We start from the raw sequence: 27,219 nt of genomic DNA, 5'->3' as shown, positions 1-27,219 counted from the left end.
CAAAAAATGCAACAAACTTAAATTACATGTCAGATGAAGAAATTGAACCCTGGCCACAGCGATGGGAAGAGAGCTCACTCGGTCACTGCGCCATCCTTTCTCACGTACATCACTGCATGTTCTCGTTTTCTATTCCTCACTTTACTGACATGTCTATTCCAATAATTAGTCACATACTATTAAAATCTGGTTAGCCCCTCTCATCATCTTCTTAAAATATAGTCTAGGTAGGAAGTTACGTTCAATGAGAGCAATACATGACGATAAAGACGAGTCGCCAGACTAGCTCAGTCGGTAGAGCATCAGACTTTTAATCTGAGAGTCATGGGTTCAAGTCCTATACCGGGCGATAACACTGGTAATGGTATATTTCAGTTTGTTACTTTAGATAGCTCACTCTATCAAATGGAACTATAGCGAACTTCAAAAATCTTTGCAATATTTTCTGCCTTTCTTGATATTGTCATGTAGCCATCACCGATTTACGGTTTTTTTTACGGCTTAACCCTCAATTTAGACGTGCTCTCATGAAACGGCAGAAGTTTGGGTAGTGTGAACAAGTCGCATGTTTACACCATGCTCTTTAGATCTCTCCAGCAAAGATCTCACACCAAGCCCGATAAGGGACTTGAACCCATGACCCTCAGATTAAAAGTCTGATGCTCTACCGACTGAGCTAACCGGGCTGATCTTAACCCCAAGAATAGCGTTAGATTTTCCTCGGAAAGACTATACCCAGTCTAATATGAATTTTAAAAAGTGACCATGAAAAACTTTTGGTGGTGAGCACAGAGCTTTTAGTACTAAAACTGCGAGAGAGAAACTACTTTTTCCAATCAAGAGATGTTGGTAAGATTGCCTCGTTAGCGCAGTAGGCAGCGCGTCAGTCTCATAATCTAATTAGATATCTGAAGGTCGTGAGTTCGATCCTCACACGAGGCATTCATTTTTAAGTACCTACTCTAAAAATTTTTACGGGAGGCAGCGTGGCTTTGATAGAAAAAAATGCAACCTCTTTACTTGTCTGCCTAGCAAGGACCAAAATGATTATTATTAAATTTAGTCTCTATTAAAGTATTTTTGACCTCAACATCTCTTACCATAAACTTTTCTTACTAAATCAAATTAAAATGTTTAACCATTGACCCTACAGAATGGGGTTACTTCCGCCCGGAAGTGAAGAGTAAGCTCGACTATGGCTCTTGAAACTGCGTAAGAAGGAATAGCATCTGTGCTATCTGTTTATAGTCAAATTTTTGCCGAGGTTGGTTTCAAAAGCTGTCTACAGCATCTGTCAATCTCTTTATTCGGGTTTGCTTAACTCAACCCCTCCTTGTGTTTAGATGAGAGTATGTAAACACGGAAAAAGTTCTCCATTGCTAAAAAATAATATAATGAAGCAGAAAGTTTTAATAGCGACGTCATCTATGCGTCTGTCCTACAAAAGATGATAACCAAAGAGAGAGCCAATCAAAACGCATCGCTTGAGAGACTTCTTCCGTGCTGTTTTGCCTTGTAAGTTTGTTTTTGAATTTTCCTCGGGACAACGGTATTTCTTTACCACAACGTCATCTGTTCTACCTTAGGTCTTCTTCGCTCTACGGAACCCAGCCGCTATCATGCCCTGAGCCAACAACAAGGATTGAGCAAGAAAAAAAGCTCTGCCCGATATGGGACTTGAACCCATGACCCTCAGATTAAAAGTCTGATGCTCTACCGACTGAGCTAACCGGGCTGGACTTGACGCCTAGAAAATATTGCGTTAGATTTTGATCGGAACAACTAGTACCCAGTCTAGATTTAAAAAAAGGACCCATGAATGGAATCTCTCTACTCCCTTCTCATCGCACAACCGTGCAGCGATGTGTGAGCTGCGAAATTAGTCAGTTTTGTTAGATTTCTGAATTGAAGTTCGACTCATTTATTATGTTTGTCTAACACGCCCATGAAAAGTGAAAAGTAAGAACAGTTATTTTCAAAGGCGGTAAATTCCAATGCTTAAAACCTATCAATCTCGCATAAGATATTTTCGGGCTTACATCGTTTGCTATGTTCATATCCCCAATGCGATCTGTTGTAAATGCGGCTGGATGAAAGAGAGAGCCTTATTTCAATTCACCACAGGTACATTCGTGATGGTAGAAATAATAATTAATAGATAAGTAAATAAGATATAATATCGTGGGGACATTATAACCGTTAGTTAATCGTCGTAGGTAGTATCATGCATTTAAATCTGAGGTGAATACCAAATCATGAAGCCACATACCATTCTCTTCATTCAACCGGCCGCGTTAGCGCAGTAGGCAGCGCGTCAGTCTCATAGTCTAATTAGCTATCTGAAGGTCCTGAGTAAGTACCTAATCTAAGCAACTTTACGGGAGGCAGCGTGACTTTGATAGAAAAAAAACAACCTCTTTACTTGCCTGGCTAGCAAAATGACCAAAATTAATATTATAATATTAGATATTAAATATTATGTAGGCAGCGCGTCAGTCTCATAATCTTAATAGATATCTGAAGGTCGTGAGTTCGATCCTCACACGGGGCATTCATTTTTAAGTACCCTATCTAAGCAATTTTACAGGAGGTAGCGTGGCTTTGATAGAAAAAAAATCTTGTTTGATTATGAGACTGACGCGCTGACAACTGCGCTAACGAGGCAATCTTACCAACATCTTTTGATTGGAAAAAGTAGTTTCTCTCTCGAAAACTACGGTCATATTGGCAACGATATTCGTTAATAGAATGGAACAGCAAAAATTTACTTTTTAACTTACTGCCTGTCACGCCTCCTGGCCTCGAGGATGACATCAAGTAATCGATTCAACTAAAACCATATCGTCGCAGTAGTAGGAATCGGTAAATAATTTAATTAAACTCTGAAAATTAATTTCTATAAACAGAGTTTCAGTGAATAATAACGGTTGGCTTAATTTGTTTACCTTGGGATATGAAAAATTATACTGAACAGCTGGTCCGGTGTAGTTGCCACAGAGGCTTGCAAGGAAAGCAAAATTCTGCAAAAAGGAATCTATTACGATGAAAGAACCGCATGTGCAGTCGAATAATTTCAGAAAAGTTGATAAAAGGAAATCATACAGAAGAACATAGAATTCTATTACTAAAGAAGTTTTTCACGTAAAGAACAAGAATTACTTACGTAACCGTCCAGATCAAGATGTCCTTCTCGCACAAAAGACGAAACACATGATATCTGTGCAAATGCGATCAAGAAAGCAGCAAACTTAAAGGAGTAAATCATTGCTTTTATACGCTCAAGACACGCCAAGAACAAACATACTCCGATCGTTATTTCACATTACACACTTCAGTAAAGCCTCAAAATTTAATTATTCATGGCTGCTTAATAAGTCACAAATATGCAAATTTACAACACAATACACTAGCATACTCTTGATTACAGCTATAGTTTCATAAATTTGTAAGCAACTAAAATCTGCGCAAAGATTTTAAGGATGTTGATGAAGGGATGGAAAACCTTTAAGGAGATGGAACCGACTCTCACAGAAAATAACACATTCCAGAACTTTGATTCCTTTTACTTTCAAATGCAAATGTTACTTATCCGTAACCTGAACAAAATAAACTAAGAAACTTTATCTCTCCCCATATAAATAACATAAATCTTAGATGAGGTCTTCTGTCAAGTAACAGATCAAAGATGACGTCAAAATGCTGCTAATGATGACGTCACCTATGCGTGTGTCCTCCAATAGATCATTTGTAAAAACAATTAAAACGCGTGTATAATCGTGGATAGACACAATTTTTATTGCACCTTTTGCTTAAAAACTATAGTACAACATATCATTTATAACATAGAATTAAAACATCAAATAGCGTGAGTTCGATTTGAAATCACATGTACAATTTTATACCAAACTTGCACAACACTAAGTTCAATCGCCACTAGCTTTAATACGACCATGTTAAAGTCCTGGTGTTAATTTCCCTACAATTTTAATGTTTAACTTTGAAAAACCTACAAATCTGATTTTTTTAACTTTCTAGTTTTCCAATCTAATTCACAACGAAAAAAAGAAAAAAAAGCTAATGTGATTCCTGAGTGAATCACACGGCTGAAAGCTAATCAGATTGCCCACGAAGGAGTATGTTACAATGCTCAAGTTCAAGAACTAAAAAGTCGTCTAATCTTGCAGTTTCACAGCTATTTACCACTAATTTGTTTTCTTTACGTCAAAAAACAACCAATAAATTTCCTCATTATGTTTAGTAAATTGTACTAAATTGTAATTAATGTTGATTATAAAAAGATTGGTGCTGACTTGAAGTAAAATGTACTGTTTAAGAAAAGTCGACAAGGAATACTGGAATTTCATCCAGAGCACGTTCCATTGCTGCATCAGATCATCATCCGAAGAGCCTGGATTGGCCTTTGTCTTCATTTAAGCGCCATTTGGAAGTTCTCAAAGGGTTTTGCATCATCTTTCGTCAGATCGATGGAGTCCTGGAAAATAAAAAGAAAAGAAACTCTTCGCTCAAGAGGGCGCTGATTCATCTTTACTCTCAGCTTTATGTATATTTATTTTCTTCAAGTCCAGGATCCCTTGAGAAGCGAAGTCTGAGTTTTGTTCGGTTAAAAATTAAAATATATATATACATATATACATACACGCATACATACACGCATACATGCACCCATACACGCATACATACATGCATACGTATATACATGAAAAGTTCTGTCTGACGAGCGCTTAGGCGCGAAACTCTGAGTCACATAGAATCGATGCGTCCTCTTTAATTCTTTAACTTACGTATACTTAGCTCTGCTACCACAGCATTGAGCACTTTATGCCAAGGTAGACTCTAACCCCACATTCATTTATATATATATAATTGAAGCTCAATAAGTCGCGCAGTTTAAGTGATAGTCTTTTTTTTCCGGTGATTGATTTTTTAGTCGATATAACTTGATTCTATGCTGCATCTAACCTGTTTTGAACCAGGACTGTCTGGTTTCTCGTAAGTTTGATCACACGTCCCAATGCTTCCTGGGATCTGTTGGTGATCTGTCACAGGGTTCCCATTGTCTATGACACTTTCGTCCTCCATGCAGTGACCATGATTACGATGCCCTTCTAAATCTTCTATTAAAGTCTCGTAATGTTTGGAAATCTGGAATGGAATTAGGTAATTAATACCGTTTACCTTCAATTCAGCCTTAAAAAAAAATGGCTTTGAAATACTTCACAAGATCGCATTAACTTTCATCAACGGAGTCATATAAACACCACAGTATGGCGCGGCTGAATTTTTGGTCCATAACACAGTGGTGTAGCCAGGATTTTTCAGAAGGAGGGGGGGGGCATACTGTGTCACACAGAGGGTACTCCACCCTGTGTTTTACTTAATGTGACAAAGAAAGGCTAACAAAAGGGATGGGGGGGCACGGGCACCCCAGGACCCCCCTTGCTACGCCCTTGTAACATCGCTGATTAAGACACGTGTTTTGCGAGTTGGAGACTAACTCCACTTCATTCGAGACAATTATTAAGCCATAGCAAACTATTCGTAGGGTGAAAGACCTATAAGAATACTAGAAATATTTACCCTTCTTTCCTTCAGTTTTTCCATTTTACTCAGCGAGAATGCATTGCCTTGCTCACAATCTCTATAGAAATAAACAGAGAGAGAAAGAGTTAAACGGTCGATCGTGATGATTTGAAGACGAAGAACGGGGTGAGAACGTGGAAGATGAAAAAAAAACCCGAAAAGGCGATGCTCTTACTCACGAGAGTGCATGGCGTGTGCAAAGCTCTGGAAAAAGAACAACGCAGCGAAGCGACGCAGATTAAACACAAGAAAAAATTGTATACTTACATCTTAAAATCTGTCAAGTAATTCGAGGGGAAAACATACCATTGCTTTGATTATGTTTCATGTAAGAAAGCCTCGGTAATATTGGCTGAAGTGAAACCGTTAATAAAACGCAGTTTGTGCCTCGGTCAAGCGAGTGTATTATTTATTGGAAGGAGGACAAAATGTTTTCGAGAATACTATTGAGTAAAACGGTCTATTTCAGGCCAATGGAGATCTGGTTGTCGTGGTTGGCATACTTACCCGTCAAAATCTGTCACTTTCAGACCGCGGCAGCGAGTGACTGAAAAGCAATTGATTATTCAAGCTGTTATTTACTAATATTTAGCTGTTCATAACTAGTGATGTCATTGGAAAACATACATATTTCTTTTTTGATATGAGACACAACAGCAAAGCCTCAGAATTTAATTATTCGTCACAACAAAATACACTGACATAGATAATTTTTAATACTCGTGATTACGGCCAGAGTTTCAAAAATTTGTAAGCAACTGAAATGTACGCAAAGATTTCGATGTTGGTTTTCACTACTGTTTAATAGATGGAAACAAACCTTCGCGCTGTATGATTACTTTGGTTTCAGTCTCACGATAACTTTTCGAAATGTACTATCTAACAATTAATAACCGAATTGGAAGTAAATATCTACTGTTTTCACCGACATCGTAGCAAATAATGGTTTTAGTATATGCCGCATAGAAACCAAAAAAATTTGTTTGTCTATGTCGATATACCAAAAATGGTCGGAAATGAAATTATTGGCAGGCGATTTTGTCCCTTCGGCTGCTTGGAATAGAATAGTACTTACTGCTCCCATCCAAACCAGCTAATCACTGCGCGCGAAAGAACACTATTCACCTGCCGTGTGGTATATGCTAAAATCGAAACCAAAAAGATCTACTTACTCTTTTTAGATGCTTTCCAGGACAGGAAAAAAATTATAGGCACTGCGAATGCCAGCAAGATAATCCACAGTGGAAGAAGGTAAGTAAACGTATCCTTTTCGCTTTTTCTCTCGGCGCTAGATCCTTTTAATTCTTAATGAGAAAGGTAGAAAAAATGCGTTAGTAGACAGTAATTAAAGAAAAAAGGAATCTTCGTTAAAACATTTCAAATTCATTTCAAACAGAGATAAACACTAGATAATAATTACAGCAACTGTCGCCCTCTGCAAGGGAAATAGTCTGAGGAAAAGAGAGCATCCAGGTCGGAATTATAATGTAAGATCCGTCTAAAAAGCAAACGATAGATGCTCAAATCGCTTGATAGGAACAGAGAACGTGCACTCAAGTGACCGCTCAGTACACCGTTACAAAAACTGATAACACATTTATAGACATAAATCTATTTAGTTTTTTTTAAATTTCTGTATCGTAATAAACAACGGTTCCCGAAAAATTTCAAGACCTTATGGACATAAAAAGGGTGAAATATATACCTTGTGTTATTACAGGTAACTCCGTCTGAGATACTACAGTGCTGCTTGACAATTCTATAAGATAGTTACAGATTATTGTGTCTTAGAACGGGCACGGATGGCTCTGATAACTGAATTATGTCAGATCACTTTTCTTGATAATGAAAAAGAGAAAAGAGTCAAACTTTAAAGAAATTGAAGTTCCCTCTCTATTTCCAAATCAAATTTGTCATTCTCTTTACAGTCAACTATACAATTCTAATAATGATAGTTTAGATTTAATTCCCAAATTGATATTTTTCTTTATACTCATCACATATCTGGTTGATATTTTATTGATATTTTGAGGACAAATTCTGTCTTGGTCACTCATAGGAGTTAAAGGGTTTACTCAACATTTTTGTCGGAGACTGGGATGGGAAGGGTGGCTGGTTCGCGGATATATGATTATCGTTTCATCAACTGTCACTAAAAGAAAATTTTCTATCAATTAACGAGGTCTGCACTCGACTAATTGAACCGTAGTACGTGACCTTAATCTACAGTTTTCTACATCAATAGGTCAGTGAAGAGAAATATCGCCTCTCCATGCATGTGGATGAAAGCAAGGGCATTACAAGGCTCCTCCTCCCCCCCCCCCCCTCCCGATTCACTCTAGCAATTCTTCAGTTTCCGGACGGGTGGCCATTTTTCTTTTGAGTTAAGAAAGTGACTTGGTGCTTTGTCTTCTTTGCCACGTTTTTGTTTCACACGGCTTAGAAGGCTTCATGACTTAAAAGGCAAGATCGGCAGTATTTGAGTCCCTACCTTCTGAAGGGAAGTACGTAGTGTGTCGTAAAGTGACGGTAGCACTGGACTCTGTCGTCGTACTTTCTTCTGAAAAAGTGAGATTTGATTTAAAAAAAGATTAATATTTGATTAAAAAAAAATTTTCAATCAATTAACGAGGTCTGCACTCGACTTATTGGACTGTAGTACATGAGCTTGTTAATCTACAGTTTCCACATCAATAAGCGATGAGAAATATTGCTTCTCCATGTGGATGAAAAAGCAAGGGCATCAAAAGGCTCCCCCCCCCCCCCCTTCACTCTAGCAATTCTTCAGGTTTTCGGACGGGTGGCCATTTTTCTTTTAAGTTACGAAAGTGACTTGGTGCTCTGTCTTCTTTGCCACGTTTTCATTTCACACGGCTTCATGAGACTGGCAAGATTGGCAGTATTTGAGTCCCTACCTTCTGAAGGGGAATACGTAGTGTGCGATAAAGTGGCGGCAGTACTGGACTCTGTTGTCGTGCTTTCTTCTGAAAAAGTAAGATTTGATCAACGTGAGCACAATTTTTGAGCCTTAGATGGTTTCTTGACTAGCGCAGCTCTCTGAGGTTGAAGACGTCACGTAGGTCTTTGATATGCGGTATTAACTTAAGCCACCTTACTTAATAATAAATGAATCAATAACGTTATACATGCCTTTATCAACAAGTATCAGTTACCTTCAGGTTCTTTCGTAGTGCTAAATTGTCTCTCCATCAGAGACAACCCTAAACTCTCGCCATACTTGTTCCAAGCTGATATGGCCACCGAGTAGTTTCGGTCCCAATCTAGATCCAAAGCGTAACTCATTTCTGTAGTATTCAAGGAACTCAAATGTTCCTTGTGCGATGAGCCATTTGCCGCGGTTATTATTACCCAGAGATGCACGATATAAATCTTTATCGGGCTTTCACCATTGTATGGTGTCCTCCAATGCAGTGAACAGCGTTTACCAGCAACACTGATGTTTGATATAAAAGGTGTGTCTGGTGGCCCTGGCATATCGAGGACAAATAGAGAGAAAACCAATCTTAACGAAGGAACTCGACCTATGAAGTATTATGGTAAAAAGGTATGTAGCATAGCTTGTGCGTTTTCTAAGTCGGATGATTAGAGGATCGTCAAATGCTAAGCACTCTGGATGAAAATTAGACTCGTGATCTTCTGGGATCCTCCATTTAAGGTCTAACTTTCTGGACCGTTTTTGATTGATTTACTCAAATGGAAACAAACTTGGCTCCACTTAATTATCAACATGCAGAAACAAGTGCCCATTCACTTCAAAAAGAACACTATCGCATTTAGTTGCTATCAGATTCAGGAAGAGTGCAGCTGCTCTAGGACGGTAGCTATCCATTTTGTTTTCTTTCCCTTATTGCTATGATTATTCTAAGAGTCAGTGTAATTCAGGCAAAAACGGATGAATAAAGCAACTGATCCAGTTAAACACGATCTACGGTGCTGTTATTGATTTTTATCGTTAATTTGCTTTGTCGACGAGCCACTCCCGCCGACTTTTTTTTACCAAAAATATAATTTTTTTTTTAATCCGTTACTTTTGTATGACAATTTGTTGTACCTGGTAGAAGAGTTGTTGCGCTGGTGTTTGCAAACTGTCCGTAGCCAGCTTCGTTTCTTGCCTGTATGAATATAATGTACGTCTTGTTTCTTCTTAAGTTTTCAATAAGTAGTGATGTACTTCTTATTCCGGTATATTCATTTTCTTGTCTGTGTGTGATACTATCTATAACCTTTATTCTGTAATCCAGTATTTCAATTTTGCTGTCCTCAATTGATGAGTGCCAAGTTATGTTTAACGCAAGAACTTTGGATATCGCTTTTATATCGGGTGGGTTTGGTGGGTCTGCAAAAGAAATATCGGTTTGTTATCAGCAGTTCAGATAGGTGTTAAGATTGTTCAACAAGCTCAGTGATCAATCCGACACTACTGACTTGTTCAGTTGACTTTTCAGTTGAATGCGACACAGCTGGAACCGAGCAGACTCTTCTAACTGCCTGGATGTTTATACTGTATGCTCTGGAAACAGATTATCTCATCGGCTGACCGACCGATCGAATGGCAGACTCAGTAGTCGACCGAGCGATCGTTTGCCATGACCGATTGAGCGATAACCTAACTTACTGGATAGCTGAATAACGGAATAACTATATTGAATGATCACCGGTTTGACCTTGAGAACTTACCACATTATGACATCTCTCTGGCTTTCTTCTGTCTGTCTGTTTAAACTCTCTGTCTTACTACGAAAGACTGACTTAAGTAATGATTACGTTCAACCAAACGATTAACTTACTGAATGACAGACCAACTGACTGACTGACTGACTGACTGACTTACTTACTTACTGACTGACTGACTGACTGACTGACTAACTGACTGACTGACTTACTTACTGACTGACTGACTGACTGACTGACTTACTTACTGACTGACTGACTGACTGACTGACTGACTTACTTACTTACTGACTGACTGACTGACTTACTTACTTACTTACTTACTTACTGACTGACTGACTGACTGACTTACTTACTTACTTACTGACTGACTGACTGACTGACTGACTTACTGACTGACTGACTGACTGACTTACTTACTGACTGACTGACTGACTGACTGACTGACTTACTTACTTACTGACTGACTGACTGACTTACTTACTTACTTACTTACTTACTGACTGACTTACTTACTTACTGACTGACTGACTGACTGACTGACTTACTTACTTACTTACTTACTGACTGACTGACTGACTGACTTACTTACTTACTTACTTACTTACTTACTGACTGACTGACTGACTGACTGACTGACTTACTTACTTACTTACTTACTTACTGACTGACTTACTTACTTACTTACTTACTTACTGACTGACTGACTGACTGACTTACTTACTTACTTACTGACTGACTGACTGACTTACTTACTTACTTACTTACTTACTTACTGACTGACTGACTGACTGACTGACTGACTGACTGACTTACTTACTTACTTACTGACTGACTGACTGACTGACTGACTGACTGACTTACTTACTGACTGACTGACTGACTGACTGACTGACTTACTTACTTACTTACTTACTGACTGACTGACTGACTAACTGACTGACTGACTGACTGACTGGCTGACCGACTGATTGATGACTGACTGATTGGCTGACTGGCTGACTGACTAGTGAATAGAGGTGGTAAGTTTCTGCAGAAGCCGTGTGGTGCTGCGTTTATCGCTCTGACGAAGGGCTAACGCACGAAACATCAGCTTTGAAACTCTTTACGGTGGACAATTTACATTATAAACTCAGTTGATGAAACCAAAATTATTTTGACTGGCTGGCTAAATGACTGACACTATGAATGACTCATAATCACCGGCTGGCTGACTCACTGGAAGGCTGGCTGGCTGGCTGGCTGGCTGGCAGGCTGGCTGGCTGGCTGGCTGGCTGGCTGACTCTCTGGAAGGCTGGCTGGCTGGCTGGCCGGCTGGCTGACTCACTGGAAGGCTGGCTGGCTCTCTCTCTCTCTTGATTGACTAACTGACGCACTAGCTGTTTACGTGAACTGCTGTCACAGGCAATGACAAGCTGTTTAATTAACGAAATTTGTATTCCTTACCTGCCTCAAGCGTTCTAACAGTGCCATTTGCGGACCCTCCATAACCAACAATATTTCTTGCTTGTAAGAAAACGATATAAGATCTGTTTTGATTCAGATTTTGAAAGTTGAAGAAAGTTTGTTTGATTCCATGACGCTGCTGTATCATTCGGTAGTTTTCCTCAAGTATTGTAATTTTGTAATCAAATATACCACCATCAGTGTCGTCTTGTGGTGCATCCCATGACACATTGACGGACAGCACGTCTGGGGTAAATTTGTTTATAACAGGCGGCCCCGGTGAGTCTAAAAAAATATTAAATAGTAAAAAAACTGATTTCATGACAGATAAAAGTTCACAATCGTGTACCTTCCGAAAGAAATCACTAATTTTTGAAGGATCGTCTCTGGTTTTCCTGCACCGCGTTTTCTGATTGGGGTCGTAAACGCCCTTCCTCTCTCAGCCAATCAGATCAGTGGCCAAGCTTAAAGTCAGTATCACACGCCTTCGTTAGATTCTTATTGACGCTTTCATTGTCAACATTAGATGCTTCTTATTAACACTTTCATAGTCAGCATTAGCTGTAATGGTTATTTTGGTTCATGATATTCAGTTGAAAAGCACTATTGAGGAACATGTTCAACAAAACTGACAAGAAATGAGCCCTGCTCTAATTCTTTCTTTTAAGGCCTCATCACAGAGGCCACACCATCAAAAATAAGACCCTTGAACGTTTGGGAATGCCAATGAATCCTACATGACGTTTGAACGATTTGCTCCCTTAGTTCTGTATTGTACCAGTATTGAAAATGCGAAGAAACATATCATGAAGCGATGAGATGTTATTGGAAACTTACAGAAAGTAGTTTAGTTAAATTTCGAAACGTAGCATAAACTTCAGCGGTGACGGAAACAGAAACAGCTAAGAGTAAACAATAGTGTGTACACTCACATAGGCGCTCCACTGTGATATTATATACCATTGACCCTTTCTCGTTTTCAGCTTTACACGAGTACAAACCAAAGTCTCCCATAGTCTTTGGAATCAGCGTCAGTGTACTCATGCCATGCATGAAGTTAATCCCGGCTAAGATTGGTTGACCATGTTTTAACCAGGTAAAATTTGCAGACGGATTAGCATCTACTGCACACGTTAAGGTTGTCGTGTGGTTAATCCAGGATTTTATGAGAGGATCTGTAGTTGCTGTCTTATTAATATAGGGTTTATCTGAAATAAGAATTCGTTTCAGAACAAAAAAATGGTACAATGCTTGGACGGGGTGGGGGATAGACCGGTTTTGTTGATAGATATCCTATCTCGGCCTCCTATGATGGTTTTGGAGTATCGCACAATGCATTGTTATTATTGACCGCCACTTTTCTACTTCTTACGAGGGTGAGGAGGGGGTCTCAGGTAACTCTAGAAACCAGACTCCCAAGAGTCCAATGTGAAGAAGTTTATCGGCTTTGCGAATATTAAAATGTAGTTAGAGCTCATGGTATCATCAGAAACATCGGGAAAATTTTCAGCTGCATGCATCAAATGTAACAGCAAGTAATGAAAGTTTCGATGGGGGTCTACGTGCCGTAAAGTTTCTCGGGAAAATGTAATTCCCTTAATTTACATGAAATTGCTCTACCACGTCTTTTAAAGATCTTTTCTTTTAAAGTCTTGAATTCGAATGGCATAATATGATCTTTTAAAGTTAGTGAAAGCGCAAAGCACATGATATACCTGCTTTAATCCTCTTTCCTGTTTCTATGACTCACGAGTACATACTTAAACCCTAACTTTGTGAAGGATTTGAACAAGCTGATATGAGTATTGAATGTACTTCTGAGAAAAGGAGTTAATTTCAGTTAACTTACATCGTACGACCCTCACTTGAACGCTGTAACTCGTGGAGCCAGCTTGGTTCGCTGCTGTGCAGACATAAGTTCCAGCATCTCGCAATTCTATTCTTGGAATTTGAAGCGTAGACGTTGAGGTGCCGTTTTGTAGCGTTTTATCATCTTTGACCCATAGGACACCTGGGGTAGGGTCACCTATTGCGTCACAATGTAGTGTGACGTTAACTCCTTCTTCAACATCAATAGTCTTATTGGATCGATCGGTTATGGTCGGTGGAACTAAAACAATGTAGGCGAGGGAACAACAAAATATGGTCAGTTATATCATTTACTTTAGTACGTTACGTAATATTTTACTTCAACTCCGCTCCGCTCTTCTCACGAGGAACGAGTACGAAATATCGAATTGAAATAAACGGGATAGGTTTCTAAAGAAATTCTGGTGCTGCGTCGGCGGTGTGTACTACAAAGAAAGTCCAGCCCTGATAAATGCTGTAACAACACACGTGAAAAAATACGCTAACTTTTCACGTGTGTTTGATGTCACGGCCAATCAGCTAAGACACGTCACTCGCCTTTCTTGCCACTCTGTCATATTGACGAAAGAACGGCAAAGCTTTCATGCACCATTCTCAAGCTGACTTCGTTTGTCGGGTGAGTTTTTCTTGGATGATGGCTGCTAAAACACAGAAAAATTCGTAGTGACGTTCAAAGGTTTCTAGAAGGGGAAGAAAACCAGAATACGAAGAGAAAAACCGAGTTATTGAACTCAGTGGTTTTAGTAATGTTCAATTTCTCGCGGCTGAGAACAAAAATCGACCATTGGAAGATATTACTAAGAGAAGTTCCATATCTCCCCGCACCCATGTATTATTCTCTATTTATTAATTGATTTCGTAAAGTGAATCAGCCACCGAAAACAATTTCTTAAACTGGCGTTTCGAGTGTTAGCCCTTCGTCAGAGTGAATGGTAAAACCAAGTTATCTGGCTTAAATTTAACACCGGTAAACCATTGAGAATGCTCATACTCACTGAGAACGGCCAGTTTTATAGGTCCACTCCCGTAAACTTGCCCGTCCACATACGCTTCACAACCGTAAGTGTCAGTTTCATCTAATTTGGTGACATTCTTTAAGATGAACTCAACCTGACAGCCATGTTTACTGATATTTCCCGCCCAGCTCAATCTGGATTTCAATGAGTCATCGAGTGCTGAGTTGAAAGCTGTTTTCCGGTCTTTAAAAATGGTGATGTATTTATTCCGAATCTGGTTGCGGTTAGTATCCGTTTCTCCCCAAATGATTCTTTCAAACTTAACCGACGTTCCAAAACTGAAATCCCACGAAAATATGGCACTGGATCCCAAACTTGCAGACACAGTAATAGGAGGCTCCTTTGTAAATTTTGGTTCTAAAAGGGAGAGGTGTCTTTTTAGTTTCTAGCACGGCCGGACAAAGCAGCAGTTACAAGATAATAAACTGCGAACGTTTTATGCGATGCACATTTTCTCTCAAATGACTTTGCCTCTACGGCGACCTTATTGAAACTTATGAGTTGGGAGAGAAAGGCGTACATAAAACGATGTGAATGGGGCCGGAAGGGAACAAGGTCCTCTTTTTTTTTACCCTTCCCCTCCCGTACTTCAAACCCTCCTCCCTGAAATGAAGATTTTTATGGATTCATCTACTTTTTTTGGACAAGTCTCTTTAAATGAGAGGAGGAACTATCAAGTGGTGGAGCGGGGGGGTGGGGGGGGGGCGGAGGGGGTTAGCAAAGGCTCTTTAACCGGGTGGGTTAATATGCATGCTTTGTCTACTGACATGAACGATGCTCTACGCATGTACTTCTTGTTAACTATGTCGAAAGCCGCTGGCTGCAGACTGAATTATCACGCCAGTCATCGGTAGTATGGATAATTTTTGTGCACCAGTGTCTGCCTGAAATCGAGAAACGAACCCTCGCGCTAAATTAAGCATGCATAATTACTGCTAATTTTTGTCGCGCAGGACTGCAACACGGCTACACGAATTCTTTATTTTGGTTGTGCTGACTAGATAGACTGAAATCGTTAAATAAAAACCTCGTCGAGTTTATCAGAGAAAGCCAAGTACATTTCATTATATAGTTTTGTTCAACTCGAGAAACTTACGGCTGGCAGTGAGTCTGAAACACAGGAAACAACAGAGTGTAAATACTGCGGCTACTGCAACAGACGACATCACTCTCGGAATTAGAGTCTGTAAAGAAGAAAATAGATAATGTGAGGATTTATCTTGACCACTGATGATCCAAAGCAAATTTCGAAGCTTTGCTAGTTCCAAGCATTCATGCTTATGCCAGCCCTTCGTGCTGTGGGTAACGAATAAAGACTTATTGAGGTAATTTTTTTTTTTACTTTTCTTTAATTATTCAGTTCAGACACTGTGATATTTATCGAAGTTAAAAAAAAAACATTCCACCTCTCTAGACTGTCAAAATTTTGCAACAATTGCCATGGCAAGTGAGTTTGAGTCAGAACACATGTCACTTGACATGCCAAGTTACTGTAAACAAGATTTTAGCAGAGTCATGAGCTCAGAATTTTACCGTCTATAGTGTAGTATCAAAATTTATAGGTGGCACGTACGTTTTAAAATGAGTAATTTGCAAGTCTATTGCTCGGTTGTGAATCCAAAACTGCAAGAATTTCTGTAGAACTATATCATAATTCAGACAATACTCAGTTAGACGTATGCAACTTATAGACAATACTGCAAGTTGAATACAAAGACCTCAAGACTGGGTTGAAAAGTAAATACGTGATCTTAGATGACGAAAAACGAAGTAGCTTACCGTCTTTTAAAACAGTCTTAAACTTTGAAACCGAGTTGGTTAGTCAGGTTCAGTTTTGATTGAGTCATTTTGCACATACCTCTTCTCATATAGAATAACAATGAGTAATCAAAGTCCGCTCTCCGAGCCTTCTCAAGTGCATGCGTACGTAAAAATTCACGGTGTCGTGCAAACAGTAAAGTGCTTCTTTGCTATCTTTAATGCAGGCATTTAAAAGATAAGCTTATGCACACTTAGGATGAGATGTTCTTTCCGCAAGATACCTCGTTCTTTTGTCACGTAAACTAAATAAAATTGTAGCTTTTGTGTAGAGTCCAAGGTATACGTGCCATCACGAAAGAGTCTTTTCTCTCGAGATTAGCGAAGTGAAGTGTCCAGTGATGTAAGCCCATTTAAGCCTCGAGGGCTGTCTGAAATCAACTGCACTGTATGCAACTGGAACAGGACCAGCCGATTATTAAAATAATGAGCCATCGATGGCATCTAATACTGGATCATAGAGAAGTCTTCCAATTTACTATTCAGCAATGTCTTCATGTATTGATCGATGGGACTCACTTGGCTATAAATGTTGTTCTCCTTAACTAGAAGGAATCTTAATTCTAAAATTACAGATCTTAATTCTAACACTATAGATCTTAATTCTAACATTACTTACAGGAAAGAGAAAAGACCTGAGAATTACGGGAATTAATTAATTTTAGGTACTCCGCGGTCTATTGTGGTAGTCTAAATTACCTGAAAGATCGGCTTTGATCAAATTCAGCAAACGTAACTTTTGACCTATTCTTCAAGAGCAAGCACGTGAAGCTAGGATGATGTTTCGAACAAAGCAGTTACTGCAAGAGAAAAGGAATTTATCCTGAGATCTTGCGAATTAAACTACTTTACGTATCATGTTAAACGGATCACTCCTCAAACAAGTTGGTGCGTTTGCACAAGACACTTGAAATAACTACGTCATTCCGTTTTGATTGAAAACACAGAGGTTTCAAATTATTTTAACGGGATTGAAATAGAATTTATAACTGCAAGAAAAGCACAAGTTCCTTTGTATACCAATGCTATAAATCATTCGGTGACTAAACAAATGTTTTGTTGGATCGTACCCCACGCCATGTGCTCGCTTAAGTTTTAAACATTCATCTCTCTAAAGCGCTTAGCTGAAATTATACTCTCTACTCTTTTAATTGATTTTAAATTTGTATTCCAGCACGCAATTCTTTATCATGGTAGTAATACTAACTAAGAGAGAACCTCTCCTCTGAAAGTCATTTGGAAACCAAAGCAAGCACCACTGCTAAAATAATGTGTTAATAGGACTGACTGAATTTCAACTTGCACCTTATTCTTGGTCTCGCGAATAAAACTGTTGTCACGCAAAAAGGGTGCAGATGTAATTTCAGCGTCGGAGGTGGATCGAAATCCATCCAGAGAATCCATCTAGAGAATTCGCAAGACTGGTAATTATTGTTGATGAGTTCGTGATGAGAGTTGCACGAATGCCATAATATGATTAGGACCGGCGAGTTGTGTCGGAATTTTTCTTTCCTTTGTTTTTTGTTTTTTTTTATAAAAAACTGTGAAGCTCGCAGCAAACATGCAAGTTCAAGTGCTTGATCATCTTAGTCAAACAAACTTAAATTCCATTTGCACAGCGTGAATAGGGAACGTATTTGATTTTCTGCTAGTGTACAAAATCTCTACATTAGGATAGCCACATAAGTTGAGAGAAACCAGGAAAAATAGATACATGTAGCATGTCTATACATGTGTCTCAATTCACATTTTCCGACGTAGATTAGATAACAGAGTATGTAATCAAGTGTGTATTTATATGAGTAATGCAACAGCTGCACTTTCAATCTGATGGTCGACGAAGAACTGTTAATCAATACTTCAGTAAAATTGTATTTAAAAACTATTTTTTCCGTCAAATTTGCAGTATACATATTTAACAGTTTCAGATGTCAGTCTTTCTCTTATTCAATACTGTTGAAATGCGAATTTTCAGTGCATATATGCAGCAAATTTCTATCGAATTGAGGATTATCCGAGTGGTACTATGCCTGATAAAACATGAAATAAAAGTTGATGCGCTATGATCTTTGTTCTCACTGAAGAAAATAATATTTTCACTACAGCTTAACCAGTGTTCGTTACGACGAAGATCATTCTTATCTTCATTTATCTATCCGCATTTAATTTCGAATGAATGATATTCATATATCACAGTCGTTCATTCGCCGCTTACGTGTTTATTACGAAAGAACTTAATGGCTTATTAGCCCAGTTGGTAGAGCGCTGCATCGGTATCGCAGAGGTCATGGGTTCAACTCCTGTACAAAACTATCATTTTTTTGGGAGGCTTTAATTTCACTACTGCTAAAGTAGTGTTCATTACTGCAAAGATCATTCTTACCTTCAAAATTAACTGTGGAGGCCGAATATAAAAGATTCAATACAACACGTGTCTTTCATAACGATCCCTTTTGTATCAAAGACCTGGCACAACAAACAGCAAATAGAACGTTGCGTGTATTGTAAGCCCAAAGGTAGAGAAAAAGGGCATAGAATTAACCTATAGACAGCGACACTATGGCACATCGAGTCTGTAGATGCAATTTGAAAAACCAGGATGTGAAAAAACCTTTGTATAGCGAAGCTTCACCGCAAAAATATTGTGTACGACCCAAGTGATATTCTAAACACTCAGTTGTATATGGGAAAGTGTCTGAACCCCGTTTGTAACTGAACTAACAAATTTTGCCGGCCTGTCCCACGCACTTCGTTTGATATCAAGCCAAGTTTCACTGTGAATAATTTTGTTCATCTCTTTGCTCAGTAATGGGCTTGCTGCTCAAAATTGATTTACAGTAATTTTGCATGACCTAGAAACATTTTTGTTCACAGGCAGCGTTAAACTAAGTACTGCAGTTGCCAGAAGTCCATCTGCGACCACCCATTGTGCGTTGTAAGCGGCTGAGACCACCTTAAATACTAAGAAATTTGCTGAGGACCCATCACAGTTCAAGTCAAAACTCTCCAATCGTAGAGTTTATGCTTAGCACAAATATTGGGCACTTCTATCGATTCTTAATCAAATCATTATCATCGTCATTGTGCGTTGCCAACCAACCTCCCATAGTCACAAGGGCTTCGTATTTAGGGTTTCCACTTAATGCAAAACTTTCGCTTTGTTTTGTCTATTTGAAACTCTTCGAGATTAATCGGCGCAGGTTTCCTGAACTAACAGACAAATTTTGATCCGCTGACAATTTTTCAAGTCTGGCCACTGTCATCCTCTGTTGCGTCGCGCAACAGTAGTTGCCGGAGTGATAAACAGTAAGAGCGCAGATTCCAGAAACCTTAACCGGCCGGGAAACGAAAAATCAGAATTCTGGATCAGATAAAAGACCTCTATGAGGACTGAAAGTGATAAAAAGAGAAATATCGCAACATACCTCTTTAAAACATTTCAGGATACTTCCTCGTTACAACACCTATAGCCGATACCGAGATAAAAAGTTGACCCTTATTCTTAAGACGCTAAAAGTCACTCGGCAGACGGCTTCAGCGAGCTTTAGATTTTTTTGTTAGGTAAAAAAGGGTTCAGAGGTTACAAGCGAAGAAAGCAAAATATCTCATGAGCAAAAAAGTGAAAAAAGTTACTTTCTCATTGAGCTTGCGTGGAGTTCTCAAATGAACCGTGGTTGATAATTAGAAGTGTAGTTGCTCTTCTCAGTTAGGCTTGCAATTAACATTACCGTCAGCTTGAATTTTAACCCCGATAGAGAGAAAACGTCGGATTATTTTTATGGACATTGAATAAACGGCTGGAAAGAATGTAAATTTTTCCCTTAACATTTTTTTGCGAATAAAGAAAAGGAAAGGAAAACAAACGCAACAAAGCGGCTTAAGTCGATCCACGAACAGAAAATAAACATAATATCTTAAAATAAAAATAAACAAAGATATCGTACTCACAGCTAAAACTCACTTTGCTGACAGCTTTTAAATTTCTGAAACGCGGTATCTAGTGACAAAAGTTCGCGAAAAAATCTTTTCCCATTTAGTTTTAAAAAGAAAGTCTTTGATCACTCCACGAAAAAACCTCAGCTGCTGATTTTCAGTTACACCCAAGCAATTCTGAGTAAGCCTTTTATGCATATATAACAAAGCGTACTCTGTATTGTACTTTGGCCGTTCCCTAAACGCTCGGGAAGGAGAGTTTGACGCTGACTTAACGTCACAAAGCCATTAAAGTTTTTAAAAAGCTTTTAACGCTCATGTTACCAAAACTTTTAAAACTCTTTAACTCGATCCGATCATGATCTTGTCAACTGCCTTCCACCTCAGCAGCATTTTTAACATTGAGAAGCTAAAAAATTTCACTCGTCTTTCAACAAGAGCAAAATTTTCAGCGTCATCTAATTGTCACTATTGGCGGAGCAGAGAGGAGACCGGTTATGCAATCCCATCTATCGCGCACGAAGAAATCTTCTTGGGATTCAAACACTAACAACGTTCAAAACTAAAGAATGGGTCTCTTCGTACCATTCTTCATGTCTATGTCCATTACCTTTGCGCCGCAACACACGAAGTCGAGGCTTACTTGACGCCATCGCATTAAGTCGAGGCTAACTTAGTAAGCGTAAATGAAGTCCAGGCTCATTCGGCACAATCCAAGAGACTATAAACAATTCATAATCTCTTGGCGCAAAAACATTATTAAGTCAAAACTTACCGGAGGCGGAAGAAGTCGAGCCCAACAAAACGGCTTCCTGGTCAAATTTCTTCTGAAAGCAATTCAAAAAATGAACAAGTTACCAAACAACTTTAATTTCCTTGTTGCACTTTTCTATTTGCCTTCACTTTTCTTTTCGGTTTTTAAAAACCAGGCTCACATCAAGCCGTTAGCTTTCACTACGGGATTTGGCGCCCAGGGCGGTATGATTAATATCACTTACTAACTTCGTTTTCTCGGTCTGTACTGTAAGTTATGGAACTAGCTTTTTTCGCACGGACTAATGGCCCAAGCGCGAAGCGAAGTTCCATGACTAACAGAAAGGACCAAGAGAAAGGGGTTATTAAGATATTTATTTTATCCGAGGTTTCAAATGGAGGGAGAAGATTTAAAATCAAACAAAATTTTAATTTAGCGCGCGGCACAGTGAAATACGGCCCGCTAAATTGACCAATCATAGCACACATGTCCCGATTGTGCTTGGCAACTTTTGATCAACTTTTGACGTTTGGAGTAAAATTTTGCGGTTCTAGCAACCTCGAGCAATTTTTGCCTCTCTGAGCAACGTTTGAGCAAACTATAGGTTTAGAGCACTAACCAAGCACAGGAAAGTCAACAATTTCGCAGAAAACTTCAATTTATGCAAATTTCTTGATTGATTATCAACGTTTTGAACACAAATGAACCAAGTGCTATGTTCTTTGTAACTTATTTCATTGATCCAATTATTCGAAGTACATTTAGCTGGTTGTAAAAAGTTGCAAAATTTTTCTCTAGTTTTTCTGCAATGTGATTTTTTTAAACAAGCCTTGAAATTTGATTAGTTATTGTGTTTAAGTAAAATTGTCTCATAATCTGGGAATAAGATGCGATTTAGAGCATAACATGGTGTGATTTGTAAATACATCGCACCAGCGAGCCAATCAGATTGCAAGGATCACAAGTGATTTCAAAATGGATTTAATAAAGTTGTCGCGTGTCGATCCTCATCTCTTGTGTAATGGGTGACTTAATGTTATGAATAAAGAAGGAGAAGCCGCATTATCAGCCAGTTGTGGGTGCTAAGAACATCAACCATGTCTGCTCTGGTGCGGAAAAAAAAAACAATACTCGATTAGAAATACTAAACCTCGAAGCAAGTCATATGAGGTACAGTGGAACCTTGATTTGACGAAGTGTCAAGGGACTGGGAAATTGGTTTGTTATTGAGGGTTTGTTATTACGAAAACCTTGATTTGACAAATTTGCGGAAAAAGATCCAAAATGTTCGTCATATCGGAGGATAGGATAGTTGTTATTTAGTTTTATTTGATTTTATTTGATTTTTGTGGTGCGACGTCGCGCTAATCAGCATTTTGGGATTGGAACGATACTGTAAATAACATTTGTGCTTTAATGTCTGTATGACGCTACAGCACACTGTACAGGATGTACATTACTACAGCACCTTGTTTTTAAAGAACAGAGGACAAATTTCAATAGAAGTAGCTGGCAAACGGAGAAAAAAAGGGCAATGGACTGTGAATTCCTGCCTCCTATACCTTTACCACAAGAAGCCTTCAAAAATAAAGTAGTTAATAGAACTAATAAGAGACAAAGATGATAAAGCGGATCTGTAGATGTGTCGATAGTGTCAGCGTCGGCATTTATAATGAGCTGTTGACCGTAAAATTGTTCTACTGTTGTAGAATTGAAGGATTTTGAATCTTGTTGGTTTATTTCGCATTTGTCTTCTGTCACTTGTTAATATTTGCTCGTTATATCAAGGTATGTTATACGTTTGGGTTTCTGGGTTGTGTTCGTTGAATGAGGATTTTGTTATATCGAGGTTCTGTCTGTTCTAACTTCCGGGCCGAAGATTATTGTTCGTCCTACCGAGTGTTTCGTTTTATAGAGGCTCTAATGTAACTGAGTAACTCTAGCAGCAAATAACATATCAGCAAAAGTCAAAGTTGACCCGTTATCGGCCTTCGCAGAAGAATTTTCGTTTCACTTTTATTAATGCTTGTAAACAAACTTCTAAGCATATTTGTAAACATCAGAAAATGGAATGAAACAAGTGTATACAAATAAAAGCCACGTGGATCGATACGGACCGACAGTTTTACCAAAACGCGATCAATGATACGATCCCCAGATGCGAAGAGCCTGGCGCTTGTTCCGACTACTGCAGTTAAGTAAGGTCACATTTTAGGGGTTTATTTTGAAATACCAAGCCTAAATATATATCATATTCTTTGTTTTGAATTCTTCTCAGTCTTCTGATCCTTTAGCTATTTGTTTTCAATCTTTGCTCGTATTTGCTGCAATTGGAATATATATGAAACTGAGAAGCAGTATTTTCAGATGGTGGCTTGTATCACGTTAAAGACAATTGTGTACATCGCACAAAACCTGAACGACTTGAAAAATCATGAACTAGCTCCAATGACACGTAACTGAAACTTCTATTGAACACTTTCCAGAATCTTTGTTTAGTTTGCGTCTACTTAAAAAAAAACATATTCTTCACAGCCTACCGCGCGTGTTCCTAGTCTTAATTACTTAATTAGCTCAGAGATGTTGAAGCACTTTCATGGTATATTCTGTGGTTTCTAGTGAATACGTGTGATATGCCACCGCCTTAGGGCAAGCTTGTGAAATACGAATAAACAAGGCCTTGCCTTAAAGACGGTTAAATTACTGGCTGGACGATCGATAAAATAATTATGGAAATAGAGTCACATCATCGCGCTCTGTCATTAAAAGGAAAGGTTGGTTGATTTCAGTTGAATGGTCTTCTTGTTTGCTTTTTTCAGAAAAATTAGACGTCGACAGCACGCTGAAGGAGACTAGGTTAAACGCATTGATGTGTAATTTCGGCTGTGATTACTCAATCACCTAAATACATGATTACAAAACCGTTTAAAAGTGCGATGACAAAAGTAGAACTAAGAGAAACTTTGAAGAACCAACTGAGGAATTAATAGTGAAGTTTTAAGGAAATACAACGGATTGCATGCAGGTAAGCTGGATAAAGTTCACTGCAGCTTAAGTATTACAATTGTTGCTATCGTTTTTATTATTATCATTATTACTACTATAGCATAAAAGAGTGTCTTCTCCGTTCGGAATAGACATCGTTTTTGTTCCGTGATTGTGATTTTGTAATTCTACTACATGAAAACAGTCTGAAAATACTGTGATGTAATTTCTCTGGGCTACTACTACTACTATATTACTTGCTGTAGCTGTACAAATGTTCACATTTCCGAAGAGAAAGGTTTTTTTTCCTCTGTTACATCGACAGAATCTCAATTAATAAGACACTGATTGATGTGCTGAGCCTTATCTCTGATCATTATCTCTGATCATTTTTCCGTTTTAATTTCCGGTATTCACTGTTTTAAGAGGATTCTGATCACCGCAAAAAAGTAGTACTGTTTACCTTACGATCATATTTATTTTATGCTCACGATATTTTAAAGATTGTTTCCTTTTCTGTGGACGTCGGAGTTGTCAGCACTCCAATGGAATGTAGACATACGATGATAAAAAACGTCGAGGAGAGAATAAAAGATATTACTAAGGTATCATTAATTTGAGATATTCTTAATTTTTTTTTAATGACAGGCAAATCAAATCTACATGAATTATCTATTGCAACACTTTGCTGCAAAAATTAGTTTCCGGTTCTAAGCGACTCGACAAAAAAGAACATTGTTAATCGAAGGGCTGACTTCAGTCCGTGGAGTCTTGAAGTACAACAGATTCATTGTAAGACAGGGTCATAGCGGGCAAATGAGAAATCTTTGGAATATGAAAAGTCTCTGTTGCAGAGATTTCTAGATTAGATATAAATAAGGTTTACTGACATGAGGGGTGAGTAAAGCCGTGGGTCTCCCAGAAGGAATGCGGTTTCCATCACAACTGTGACGTGAGAGTTGATTGATCGCAGCATTGTTCAGACCAAATTTATTTAATCACAAATCATCTGAAAGAATCCTAACTTCTTTATCCAACTGGAAACTAGGAGACGCGCGCTATCTCACAAGTTACTAAATAATACATCGCCAAAACGAGAAATCACCAATCTGAAACATCCTTCTTATTCCAAGCCAATTTTTCTGTTTCCTTAAAGATTCTCTGTTATCTCGCTAACTCCAGCTGCGATCTTGAGGAAAAAACCAGGCTTTATTTCCCAAAAGAACATATTTCGCCAACCTTGAACAAAGCAGAAACGCCCTAAACTAAGAGACGCGCGCCATCTTACAAGCTACCAAATAATACTTGACTAAAACGAGAAATTGCCAACCTAAAACAAACCATTTCTTCCAAGCCAAATTTCCTGTTTCCCTAAAGATTCTCTGTTATTTCGCCAACTCTTACTGCGATCTTGAGGAGAAAATCAGGTTTTATTTCCCAAAACAACATATTTCGCTTACCTTGAATAAAGCAGAAACGCCTTAAGTATTTTTGGTCAGTTAATGAACCGCTCTTCTATTTCCAAGCTCAAACGGCTAAGGGAAAGTATGTTACGTGTCGTTGTCGCATGTATGTTCTCATTGTGGGAGGCACTGGAGGATGGGCTGGAGGTTTGTATTACGACAATGAGAACCCGTTTGACGGGTTTTTTTTGGCATTGTTTTGACGCGGATGCAACCCTTTCTGTGATTGGTGGAATTAAGTTTATCCAATACATTGTCAAGCTTGGTGATCAATCATTTTCATTTTCCTATCTTAGTCGTTTTTTTTTATACATTTTAACCATAGAAGAAAAGAGGCTTATCAGAACTACAGCATAAAATTACCCTTCCAACAACCAAAACCTAATCAAACAAAGTTATTACTCATTTTATGGATTCCCGCACGCCCTCAATGTAGTTTTCGGCTTTGACAGGTCTTTTCCTTAAGACTGAAAAGTTTTACTGCGCACGTATGTTTATTATTGAAGAGTTTGAATTAAATCCTTAAAAAACTGCACTTTTGTTGTCTTCATTGTTTGAAGGAGGATAAAGATACTTGAGCTTGTTTACTCGTGCTGTGATCGGAAAAAGCTATGAGTCCATATCTTCTGCCGGCCGAGAAATCAAAGAAGAGAAAACAAGATCAGCTGGATTTAACAACAATATGAGCGACTTGGCGTAGTCCTGAAAGGGACAAATGCTGATTCAACGGACTATTCATTGTTGACGTATACTTCCACAAAGCATTTACGGACAGTCACAGTAAAAGCAATTTCTCTTGGCCAGTTATCAATCTTTGAGTAAATTATCCTTTTTTTCCCCTCCATTTGTCAAAAGAAACATCTCAGATCCTCTTCAATTTTTCCACGTTCCGCTTTAGCAAAACCATTATGAACTGTGGACGTTCGTCAAAGTTCGGTGTGAAATTACTTGTATAGAAAGGCGTTCCACTGTGATACACATCTTTCATCGTGAACTTCACTTGGGTCAGCCGTGAATAAAGTTACAGGAAAGCAAGGTCAAGGTTGCTTTTCCTGTTCTTAATTTGTTTTTTTTTGTTTTTTCGTTTTTATCAAGAAAAAATGTTCTGTGAAAGGTGGTTTTCCTACGGTACAAATACTTGGCACAGCATTCAGATAAATAGTTTGGAAGAATATCAAAAGTACTCGTTTTTGCTTCGCTTATTCTAATATTCGTGGAAGAGAAGAAAGACAACCTGGGGAACAATGACTTCTCGGAAGTCTGGGGATTGTGCCGCCAAGGCCTTGAGACCCTGACTCTGTTTGAGAAAAAAGAAAAAAACACTTCTCTTCCCTTTTTACGACAAAACTTGTATGGATTGTGGAATATCGACGTCTTAGAGAGCTACAAGCCTGTACTTAAAGTGGAACGCGGCGAAAAGTGTTTTTCATTAGTAAATTATTCCTAAACCTCTTATTGTAAATGTGTGGGTTTCCGGCCCTGCTGGAGATTTCACCGTAAAATCAGTCTCTCTTAAAACGAATTGAAAGTTAGAACTTTGATATTCATTGAAAGTTGCTTCTTGTTTACATCTGTGGAAAATGAAACAAGTTGTGAATGAGAAGAACAACAAGCGTGGCTATCACTTAAATTTGCATTGCTT

The 27,219-nt window shown here is 38.6% G+C and overlaps 1 protein-coding gene and 4 non-coding genes across 12 annotated transcripts; 2 read left to right on the top strand and 3 right to left on the bottom strand.

The window, feature by feature from the left end:
- Positions 1-613: 613 nt before the first annotated feature.
- Trnak-uuu (transfer RNA lysine (anticodon UUU)) lies at positions 614-686 on the bottom strand. Its single transcript has one exon. It is a non-coding gene; the product is annotated as a tRNA-Lys (tRNA).
- Positions 687-857: 171 nt separating this feature from the next.
- Positions 858-942, top strand: Trnam-cau (transfer RNA methionine (anticodon CAU)). Its single transcript is given in 2 exon segments — positions 858-894; positions 907-942. It is a non-coding gene; the product is annotated as a tRNA-Met (tRNA).
- Positions 943-1,662: 720 nt separating this feature from the next.
- Trnak-uuu (transfer RNA lysine (anticodon UUU)) lies at positions 1,663-1,735 on the bottom strand. Its single transcript has one exon. It is a non-coding gene; the product is annotated as a tRNA-Lys (tRNA).
- Positions 1,736-2,288: 553 nt separating this feature from the next.
- Positions 2,289-2,551, top strand: Trnam-cau (transfer RNA methionine (anticodon CAU)). The gene is made up of 2 exons: positions 2,289-2,325; positions 2,516-2,551. It is a non-coding gene; the product is annotated as a tRNA-Met (tRNA).
- Positions 2,552-3,771: 1,220 nt separating this feature from the next.
- Positions 3,772-25,701, bottom strand: LOC131797661 (neural cell adhesion molecule 1-B-like). 8 transcript variants are annotated; one of them, XM_066163188.1, is made up of 18 exons: positions 25,575-25,701; positions 21,151-21,199; positions 17,142-17,242; positions 15,721-15,808; positions 14,604-14,981; positions 13,589-13,849; positions 12,672-12,947; positions 11,740-12,024; positions 9,674-9,958; positions 8,775-9,089; positions 8,517-8,585; positions 8,093-8,161; positions 7,307-7,360; positions 6,774-6,905; positions 6,109-6,148; positions 5,599-5,659; positions 4,981-5,163; positions 3,772-4,492 (listed from the first exon to the last, which is right to left on the bottom strand). In XM_066163188.1, exons 4-18 carry the CDS (start codon positions 15,788-15,790, stop codon positions 4,427-4,429), a joined length of 2,544 nt encoding a protein of 847 aa, XP_066019285.1. In that variant the 5' UTR covers positions 15,791-15,808; positions 17,142-17,242; positions 21,151-21,199; positions 25,575-25,701; the 3' UTR covers positions 3,772-4,426. The 8 variants fall into 8 exon arrangements, with proteins under 8 accessions (XP_066019285.1, XP_066019284.1, XP_066019289.1 ...); XM_066163187.1 differs by having other exon boundaries at positions 21,151-21,202; positions 25,575-25,694; XM_066163192.1 differs by lacking the exon at positions 17,142-17,242.
- Between the last annotated feature and the right edge of the window lie 1,518 nt (positions 25,702-27,219).

Source organism: Pocillopora verrucosa, chromosome 3 (genome assembly GCF_036669915.1).
Source record: "Pocillopora verrucosa isolate sample1 chromosome 3, ASM3666991v2, whole genome shotgun sequence".
Taxonomy (NCBI): Eukaryota; Metazoa; Cnidaria; class Anthozoa; order Scleractinia; family Pocilloporidae; genus Pocillopora; species Pocillopora verrucosa.
Note: the sequence above shows the minus strand (reverse complement) of the source record. Positions and strands in the feature narration are given on the sequence as shown.